The following is a 10,064-nucleotide window of genomic DNA, read 5'->3' as shown; positions in this document are numbered from 1 at the left end:
GGATTCCGGGACGGCGGCCTTGGGCTTGCCGGAGATTCCAAACCCATCCTTGCTGCCTTCTGAACACTGTGGCCAAGGTGGCTGGACCTGGTGTGACCCACACTAAGCTCTGCGGGCAGGTGGCAGCCTGTGCTGATGCCTAGCCGGAACCTGAGGGTTCAAATCTTGCTTGCCCTCCAAGTTTGGCTGCAACCCTGAAGCAGCCTGCCTGGGTCATCCCTGGGTCACCGACGTAGCCCCCAGATGCTGGGCACTTGCTGTGACAGCCCGGCCTGGACAATCACCGGCTAGATGCTGTTCACGGGCCTGGTGTGTCCGATTGATCTGTGATTATCACTAGCCTCCCAGGTGCTCAGTAAACACCTGTCCCTGCCCTGCTCACAGCGTCCCTAGCACAATTCAGGGCCTTGTGAAGGTCCTGGCTGGAGCAGAATCACAAGCCCATGCCAGAGATGGGTCAGAAACTGGGGTCAGCAGATGGCGTAATGGTTATGTCACTGGACTCTTACATAGTCAACCATGGTTCAAGTCCCAGACCTGGAGGGTGAAAATTCACACCAGGGACATATACATGCATGCCCAAAATCCCAAGAAGAGAATAGAGAAGGGATTGTGGTGTGGTCATCCCCCAGGGGGTGAGTTCTTGCTTTCTGTCTGGAGAATGCATGTGCCCTATAGCAAAAATCTCAAAAAAGGAAAAAACAAACCAACGAAATACGCCTTTGGACACAGCTCGGATCTCCTAATCCAGAACTGACACTTGCTGTCGCCCTGACTGGTCGCCTCGCCCAGTGTGGCCGCAGCTGCTTCCTAGACTCCAGGATTTTGCACGACACCCCTTCAGGGAGGCCCGAGCAGCATAACCAGCTTAAGGTGCCCCCTCCACCCGAGCCTCCCTGAGTCCTACCTGCGCTCTCCACAGCTGCCCCTCACATCCGCCTTCCGGGTCACAGCCCGCCTCTTGCCTCTCTGCATGTTCACTCCGGGTTGGCTCCAAGGCCAGGCACGTGGGTCTGTGTGCTGGCTGCTGTGTCCTAGGGCCAGGGCGTGTCTGGCACCCACTGGGATGATACCCGGCCCGGGCGTCCTTACCCATGTACTCCCGGTTGCACTTTAGAGCCTTCTTCACTTCCTCCTCACTGTTGAAGTCCACGAAGACGTACCCTGAGAGGGGACAGTGACAGAGGTCAAATACGCAGGCCTTGTGCACACGCCCTGGAGGAGCACCATTCTGTGTGGGGTGCAGAACTGTGGGGGGGGGGCTCTACCTTTGCCAAAGCCCCAACAAAAAGACACCCTCCCTTCACCTCCACATTTCCCTCTGCAGGGACAGCTCTGAACCCAGGGCCGGGGTTTGCAGACAGAGATGCTGGACTCCAGGAGTCAGACACACGGGAGGCCTCCCTGTCTCCCTCCTGCCTCGCCCCATCCCTGCCCAGGAGTCAGACACACGGAGGCCTCCCCGTCTCCCTCCTGTCTCGCCCCATCCCTGCCCAGTGCCTGCTCTGCGGACTTCTCCGGAGAAGTGGCAGTGCTATGACCTAGCTCAGCACCAGGGGGTCCTGAGGCCCCGAACGACCAACCACAAGCACGGGGATGGAGGGCAGCCTTTACCTAGGCAGGAGAGGCCTCCCCATTCTTGTCCTTGGTGGGCCTTGACCTGGGAGCATGCAGGGCCCATTCTGCACCTCCCCGGAGCAGCTCAGTGACATGCCCAAGGACACATGGCGGGTCAGTACCAGTGCTGTGACTTGGCCCAAAGCCCACAGGTTCTCTGCTGCCACCATGGGGTCACTCACGGTCTCTCCCCTCCCCTCCAGCCCCGCACAGAGCCATCTCATCTAGCCCCACGAACATCCCCCGGCCTCTCCCTGCTCCTCCATAGCTGCCCCGAGGTCAGCCCACTGCTGACCCTCATTGGAGGACAGCCAAAGCCCACCCCAAGACCCTCCTCTGCTCGAAGCCCCAGAGGGTCCCTGCACCCTGGCTGAGCCACTGTCTTTAATGAGGTGCCCGCCCCTCCTGCTCTTCAGTTCTTCCGCAGGGGACATTGCAGAATGACTCCCGGCATGGAGAAGGATTGCGGCATGGCCATCCCCACTGGGGGCTAATTTCGTGCTGTCTCTCCGTCTCTCTGTCTCTCTGTCAAACACACATGCCCTAGAGCAAAAATCTCTAACAACAATAAAAAAAAGTGGTTGCCTTAAAAACTCTCCCCCATTGGGACCAGCAGTTAGGGTAATGACTATGTCGCTGGACTCCCACGTAGTCAACCGCAGTTCGAGTCCCGGACCCAGTGGCTTAAACTCATGCTGGGTGCATGTGCGTGCCCAAGATCCCGAGAGGAGAATGGAGGAGAAGGGACTGTGGCGTGGCCATCCCCCCTTGGGGGTGATTTCTCCCTTTCTGTCTGTCTCTGTCTATCTGGCAAGCGCACACGCTCTATAGCAAAAAAAAACCTCTCCAAAACTAAAACAAAAACCTCTCCTCTATTCAACTACCCTGACCTGTCTGTACTACCGGCCCCTCGACCGCCCACAGCACCTGGATCTTACCTGTCTTGTTCCCGTGAGCATTTCTCACTATCCTAATGGCCACCGGTTTCAGGGGAGCCAGAAATTCCGTCACATTTTTCTGTAAGAAGAAAAACTATTTTCACTTCATTCATTTAATAACCAAGTAAAACCCTATAAACACACGTGGGGCAAGTTCCTCCATCGAGAAGAATCACATTAAGTTTCATCCTTTATGGCTTTTCTTTCCTTTAAATAATATGCCTATTTTCCCCACCAGAGAGTCAAATGACACAATAAAAAAATCCAAAAAAGAAATAGGAGAAGAAATGGGTACTATAAAATTAAAACAATATTTTAATTTTTGATTTTTTTAAGATTTTTGCTATAGGGTGTGTTCGCTTGCCAAAGAGAGACAGACAGAGAGGGAAGGTGAGAAATCCCCCCCTAGGGAGATGGCCATGCTGCAGTCCCTTCTCCATTCTCTTCTTGGGATTCTGGGTGCATGCACCTGCCAAGATTTTCAAGCCACTGGGGTCGGGATTTGAACCACAGTTGGCCATGTTGGAATTCAGTGCCTTAATCACCATGCCACCTCCTGCTCCCATCAGTGTTTTAAGGTATTGTTTCTGATCTTTTTTTCCTAAGTATCTTTCCTCTATACTTGGTGGGGGGGTGTTGAAAATCCAACTTTTTCCCAATTATTAACGCATGAGTATTTGTTCGTGTTACTTCAAGGTGACACATTTTTTAGAAAACAGAAGTGAAAGCATTTTCATTTGGATACTGGGTTAAGCCCTTTGGGTCCTAACACTGAGATGCGTAATGCACAGGTCACCACACGTGATCAAAAATCTAAACACTACCAGATAAATGGGGTAAGGCTAACCACCTTTGGAATTTTCCACAATACTTAAAATTTTGAATGATCCAATTCAAAACACTTGGTTCCCTAAAACTATTTTTCAGGTGCTAGAAACACAGCATGCTATGTAATAAGGGAATGCGCCTCCTCTCGGGGAAAGGAAGGACGAGCCTATCCTCAGGGACCTGTATCCTGTATTCTTCGTTTACTGCTCCACCTCGGGAGCCCTTGTCAGGACAGTCTGTTCAATGACACACTGCATTCTTGTTTCGACGTGTCATGGTCTTTCAACCAAGGCACATCTGAAATTAAAAAAGATAGAAAAAGAAAGAAAGACTGACTGTGGGAGGAGGCAGTCTGACTTGCAAACCCTGAAACACTTGCTCTGTGGCCTGGACAGAACGGCTGCAGACCTCTGATGTCAAAGAACTGCACTATTCACTGTAATAGTGGGGCCGGCAGCTGGCAGGGTGGTTGAGTGCTGGACTCCCATGGCCGACTGTGGTTTGAGTTCCAGATCTGGTGGCTTGTTTTCTCATTTTCCCCCTCCCTGGTGAGCACAAGTGCTCTGTAGCAAATTAACAACACCCATGTCCTCGTTTAGGGAATTGGGTAAGTATATCCCAGGGTACCCTGAACAAGAAGACATACAACATAAAAAATAAGACTGTAGTCGAGTGTATTCCATATGTATAGATTTTTCTTTATAGAATTATTTTTATTGGGCTCAGGAGATGGCGTAATGGCTACGTCGCTGGACTCCCATGTAGCCAACCATGGTTCAAGTCCCAGATCTGGTGGCTTAAACCCACGCCGGGCATGTGTGCGTGTGTGCCCAAGATCCCGAGAGGAGAATGGAGAAGGGATTGCGGCGTGGCCATCCCCCGCCCCCGGGGTGGGTGGGTGGGTGATTTCTTGCTTTCGGTCTCGCTGGTGAGCGCATACACCAGATAGCAAAAACCTCTCCAAAAAAGAATTACTTTGTATTTAAATTTAGTTTTAATCGGACCAGAGAGGGGGAGAGAAGGAGAGAGAAAGAGACACTGAGAGAGAAGTGAGAAAGCAAGCTGTCAGGTTTGGGACTTGAACCGCGGTCAATCAGGTGCGAGTCCAGTGCCCTCAACTGCCACACCACCCGCCGGCCCCAATATATGCACAAATGTTGAGGATGCGTTGTGATGAAGGGGAAGAGTTTCAAACTTAGTTCCTACTTTTTTTTGGAAAATAAAAGACATTGGACGATATTTACTCACAAAGAAAACAATGTCTAAGAAGGTAAACCCAGATGTATCAGCAGTCATTAGGTGGGATAAAGGGGTGCAGGGCAGGGTGCCCTGAGTTTGCCTGGGACAGTCTGATAACTCTTTCGTCGTTACACCTGCATACTGACGTCCCATCTGGCTAGCATCCCTCTCACCCTCAAGTTCATGAAAGTAACAACTTAGTTAGCTGCCTTTGTTATAAGTGATTCTTATGCGGGGTCAGCATAAGATCAGCACAGCATAATAGCTATGTTGCTGGACTCCCATGCAGTCGACCGCGGTTCGAGTCCTGGACCGGGTGGCTTAAACTCACACCAGGAGTATATGCGTGTGTGCCCAAGATCCTGAGAGGAGACTAGAGGAAAAGGGATTGTGGCCCCTCTAGGGGGTGATTTCTTGCTTTCTGTCTCTCTGTCTCTCTCTTTCTGGCAAGTACACATGCCCTATAGCAAAAATGTCTCCAAAAAAAAAGTGATTTTTATGTCATTTATTTAATTACACTATTCGTTTTTTCTTTGAAATTTCCTATACTGAACTTCTATTACTTTCATGAGGAGAGAAATGAAGTGTTCTCTGCTGTTGCTGACTCAGTCAGCGAACTACAAGCCCGGGGTCAATTCTGGCCCACCACTTACGTTTGTAAATAAAGTTTTATTGGAACAGAGCCGCACCCACTCACTCATCGGTGTCTAAGGCTGTGTCCCACTATCACAGCAGGGCCAGAAGCTGTAACAGACCATGCTGACCACCAAGGCCCTCCATATTTGCCAGTCACCCCCTTTTCTTCACTTCTTATCAAAAGTCACCCCTCCTCTGGTGTAGAGAACAGTAAATAAAAATCGGTCTTCTTGTACCTTAATGGAGGCCTGTTTCCTGACCCCAACAATGCCCATCTTATTTCTAGGCCCCATGGGCCCCTTCCTTCCAGCTTGTGACCTCAGCTGAACCTGATGCCCCCATGGCATCTGCAGCCTTGTCTCGGGCTCCTGCGGGGGCTCCTCACCCTCGCCCTCGGTAGCACGTACCTCTGTGACGTTGAACGGGGCTCCCCGCAGCTTCACGGTGTGGGGGGTGGTCGGTTCCCTCTGATTCGCAGGTTTCTCTGTCTGAGTGATCACAAAGAACAAACAGAGAGAGCCGAGTGAGCTCCTGAGCCAGCTGTGGAGATCAGGATGCCTCCAGGCTGGAGTGGTCCGGCTGCTAGCATGTCCCTGCATGGGTCGTGGACGAAGGTGGAGGTGGGAGCTGTCGAGCCCCCAGTGTGCCCATGCTGAGGCTGGACCAGAGCCCAGCAGCTGTGGACAGGCCCCCGGGGTCCCTACCGGGAGGGCTCGAAGGAAGGGTGCGGAGCCGGTCCTAAGGCACGGTGAGGTCTGTCACTCCTGACCGGACAGTGGCACACACCAGGCTGACGCCGCCGTCCTGCCGAATCCTCCTAACCACCCCCTAGCGACTGTGGGTCAGATCATTTCCCAGTGCTCTGGATTCCTCTGGAAAACCAGTCTCTGGTAACTTCCTTGGCAACCGAACAACCGGCCCAGATTTGAACTCGTATTCCAGCAAGGCCTGCCCTGAGCCGACAGAGCTGGGATATAGCTTATCCCCCGCAGCACGGCACGGCAGTCACCCAGGCTCGGACGAGGGTGGGGACTCTGAGGAAGGAGGCAGGGACAGGAACGTGCTTAAGACACGCTGCCACAGACCCTGCTGGGCACGAGTTCCATGTTCCTGACCTCCAGCGCCCATCGGCACAGGGTCGGTAACCGGCTCAGCCATCAGGGCTATGCCGAGTGACGGGGTGTACTTCACCCAGACAGCTGCTAAATCTCACAGCTGGGGTCTGAACCGGAACTCTGACTGCGCCCTAGTCTATCTCTCTGAAATACAGTCTGTTCTGGAAAAAAAGACAAGGTGTGGAGGGAGGGGGACGGAAGAGGAGGAAGGAGAAAACAGGGCCGAGGCCTCCCTTCACGTCTGATGAGAAGAAAGGGCTGACCTGAGACGTATGTTTGGAAGGGGCCTCGCGGGGATATGAGGGAAGGGGACCTACACCAGGTGTCGAACTGCCCATGCGGCTGGAGATGAGGCGGCTGTCCTCGGGGAGCACCCAGGTCTATACTCTGGACTTAGCAGGCCTGGGCTGGAGCCCTGATCCCACTTCCCAGCCCTCCTCGGGCAATGGCTCCCCTCCTCGGGGCCTGCTTCCTCGCCTGTGAGAAGAACAGGAACACCTGCCCCCGAGAGTGCGATGAGACCCAGCGAGGCCTACGGTGAGCGCTCAGTCACTCGCACACGGCAGGCTCCAGGACCAGCTCCCATCTCTGCGGTTCCCCCACCCAGCGCGCTCTGCCCTGCTCTGGAAGGCAGGCAGCCTCCCCAGGTTAGCGGTAAGAGGTTGGGTCAGAGACTCCAGGCGAGCCTGGGTCAGGCTGGGAACTAAAGGTTCTGGAAGCTCCATGGTCGCTCTGGCTTACTGGTCCCAGCAGAGGGGCTAAGGGACCACGGCACGCACAGGCGTGGGCCTCCTCCCCGGGGCCGCCCACACGCACCTTGGCTCTGGCTTCCTGCGGTGTCTTCTTCCCGGGAGTGCCTGGCTCCTGGCAGGCCCCCTGGGGCTCTCTGCCCTGCTGGGCTGGGGCGGTGGTGGAAGCCTCTTCCTCAGCCTCACTGCCCTCGTCACAGTTCACGGCCTCGTCTTCACTCTCCTCCTCCTCCGAGGAAGAGGACAACTCGGCCTTCACCATCTTGGATTTCAGGTAGTCCATGTCTGACAGTTCCTTCTGCACGGCTGCCTTTGGTTGGGGGTCTTCCTCCTCTGGGAAAACGGGGAGGCTGGGATTAGAGAGAGCTGTGGGCGAGCCAGCGCCTGGAGCAGCAGAGGGCAGGTGGATCCCTGGGGAGTGGCCCGTGGGACCACACGCACCAAGACCCTTGCCCAGCGGCAGCCCCAGGAAGTCCTCCGACAAGTGATGCCAAGGGCTCGAGGCTCCAGTGGTTTGGGTATCCCGCGGGCCCCAGTCAGGAACTCGGAGCCTTCCCGACCCACTCTTCACATGGCCGCCGACAGGACGTGTTTGTTTACGTGTGCACGTGCGCGTCACAGGCCGTGCACGTGCCAGAGAGAGGCAGGGACAGAAGGAGGGGGTCACAGTCACGCTGCAATTCCTCCTCCTCCACCTCTCCCCGCTTTCAGAATTTTGGGCACGCACGCCTGGCATGTCTTTCGAGTCGCCAGGTCTGGAATTTGAACCGCACGGTTGGCCATGTGGGATCCGGCTGCCTTAACCACTGGGCCATGGAGCCATCCTGGAGTACGCCCAGATGGCCCCTCTCTGCTAACACCCCCGGTGGACTCTGGGTGCTCGGGGTGAAACCCCAACTCTTCCTCCTCGGGTCTGTGTAGGCCAACCATGTCTCCTTCCAGCTCCGCTTCACTGCTCAGCCAGCGGGACCACGGTGTCGCCAGGCCCATGTCCTCCCCGCCTCTGCGATGCTGCTCCCTGCACAGAACCCCCTCCCTTCCTCATCCCTGCCTGAGTCCCACCGAGTCCCACGAGTCCTGTGGAACCTCGCACTGAGGCCTTACCAGGTGCCGAATCCCCGTTCGGTCACGTCCTCTGGTCTTAAGCCAGCCTCGACTCGCGACCTCAAAGGCAGCATTTCCTATTCTGCACAGCAACTGCTCCCTGAACTGCTCGGCCCCCATTCTGTGGACACTGCTTGCCCCCTCACCTCCTCCAAGAGGCCCTCCCTGATAACGCCTCTGCTTCTCCCTACAGCAGCCCGTCAGGCTGACGCACCCAGAGCGGGCTGTCTGCCCACTGCTTCTCTGCCCACAGCTCTAGGGCACTGGGCTCTGTCCTCTGCTCACAGCTACGTCCCCGGTGCCCACAGCAGTGCCTGGCAGCTGTCGGTGCTCGGTAGTCACTGAGTGACCAACTAAACGGATGAACAAGGGACCAGGATGGCTCGAGGCAGAGGGAGCTGAGGGCAGGACAGTCACCCCCACCACAGTGAGCCCGAGGGCAGCACCTGGTCCCAGAGAGGGCTGCCCAGGGTCCGTCAGCCCGACCAGCCCACGGCACACACAGGACACGGCTGCTCACCCCCTTGGTCCTCCCCGGCTCTCTCCTCCTCGCTCTCCTGCCCGGAATCCGAGTCGGAGTCGAAGTTCAGGTAGTCGCTGGCTGGCCGGCTCTTCCCTTTGGAGGCGTCGGTGCTCAGGGCATCATTGGCCCACGTGGCCGCCTGCACCCGCTTCTGGTGCACCGACAGGAACTCCTGGAACTCAGTGTCTTCCTTCAGCTGGGGGCGCCGGAGCCAGGGCAGCAGGGACGCAGGGAGAACAGAGAAGAGACAGAGGTGGCTCAGGGGGGGCCTGTCCTTTCTGACTCCTGGGGATCAGGGCATCCTCCAAGCTCCTTCCCCCCTCTAGTAGACCCCGACGGTCAGTGGGGGAGCAGAGGCTGGACCAGAAGACTAAAGCGCCTTGGAGACAGGGCAGGGGTGGGGAGAGGCGGGCTCTGCCTGCCGGCCTGCCTCCCCCTTCCCGGCCTGCCTTGGCCCACCCTGTGGTCAGGGATGGACTCACCTTCTCCAGCTCCCCTGCCACCTTCTTCTTGCCATCCTGAAAGCAGAAGGCACAGCCGGTGAGGGGCACACGAACAAGGGCAGACGGAGGAACTGACAGCCCTGGGAGGGCCCACTCCGGGGGGCACCCAGAGGTACGCACTTCCCACCCCGGGAGCGACCACCCTGCTGGCACCGCGGAGGGGAGCCTGGAGGGATCAGCTTCGTACTTTCTTAGTTTCTGGGGGAACAGAGTCTTTTGAAGGCTGCCTGGACTGGCTCGGTTTCTGTGCGTGTTTGCTCCAGGCTCGGGGCTTCGTCGGGTCCCCGAATGACTTGCAGAACTCCACCTGCATGGGAGAGAGAGGGCGGTTTCCATGCCAGCCGCGACGTCCCAGCGTTGGAGCCAGCTTCCAGCACCCAGGAGCTTGGGCTTTCTTTTCAGAGATTTTTGCTATAGGGCGCGTGCTCTCGCCAGAGAGACAGAGACAGAGAGACAGTGAGGAATCAGCCCCCAGGGGGTGGCCACACCGCAGTCCCTTCTCCGGTCTCCTCTCGGGGCCTTGGGCATGCACGCACACCTGCCCGGTGTGAGTGTGAGCTCAGTTCCAGCTGAGGACCGCACTAGACACCCCGGCCGGCACTGTCTCAGCGTGCTGTGTGTGGGGAGGTGCTGAGCCTCCGCAGTGGAGGGTGGGAGCTACTCCCCGCTCCCCTCTCGGATCAGGAGCTGGAGCCCAGAGAGGCGGATAACTGCCCTGCTCTGCCCAGCCCCCGTGACGGAGCCAAGACCGGAACCGAGGCGTCTGCACTCAGGAGCCTGGGCTCTCGACCGTCCACTCTGAGGCAGGGCCG

The 10,064-nt window shown here is 56.5% G+C and overlaps 1 protein-coding gene across 1 annotated transcript in view; it reads right to left on the bottom strand.

Moving 5' to 3' along the window:
* The window catches only part of RBM19 (RNA binding motif protein 19), a gene marked incomplete in the record, with an annotated part of 174,920 nt that overhangs the window by 152,729 nt on the left and 12,127 nt on the right, over positions 1-10,064 (bottom strand). The window contains 7 exon segments of the mRNA XM_027773124.1: positions 1,093-1,164; positions 2,556-2,634; positions 5,666-5,746; positions 7,190-7,455; positions 8,747-8,945; positions 9,232-9,267; positions 9,440-9,559. Coding sequence (XP_027628925.1) covers positions 1,093-1,164; positions 2,556-2,634; positions 5,666-5,746; positions 7,190-7,455; positions 8,747-8,945; positions 9,232-9,267; positions 9,440-9,559 — 853 coding nt within the window.

The sequence above is a fragment of the Tupaia chinensis genome, unplaced genomic scaffold (assembly GCF_000334495.1).
Source record: "Tupaia chinensis unplaced genomic scaffold, TupChi_1.0 Scaffold000323_1, whole genome shotgun sequence".
Classification (NCBI taxonomy): Eukaryota; Metazoa; Chordata; class Mammalia; order Scandentia; family Tupaiidae; genus Tupaia; species Tupaia belangeri.
This window is presented reverse-complemented; position numbering and strand designations above follow the sequence as displayed.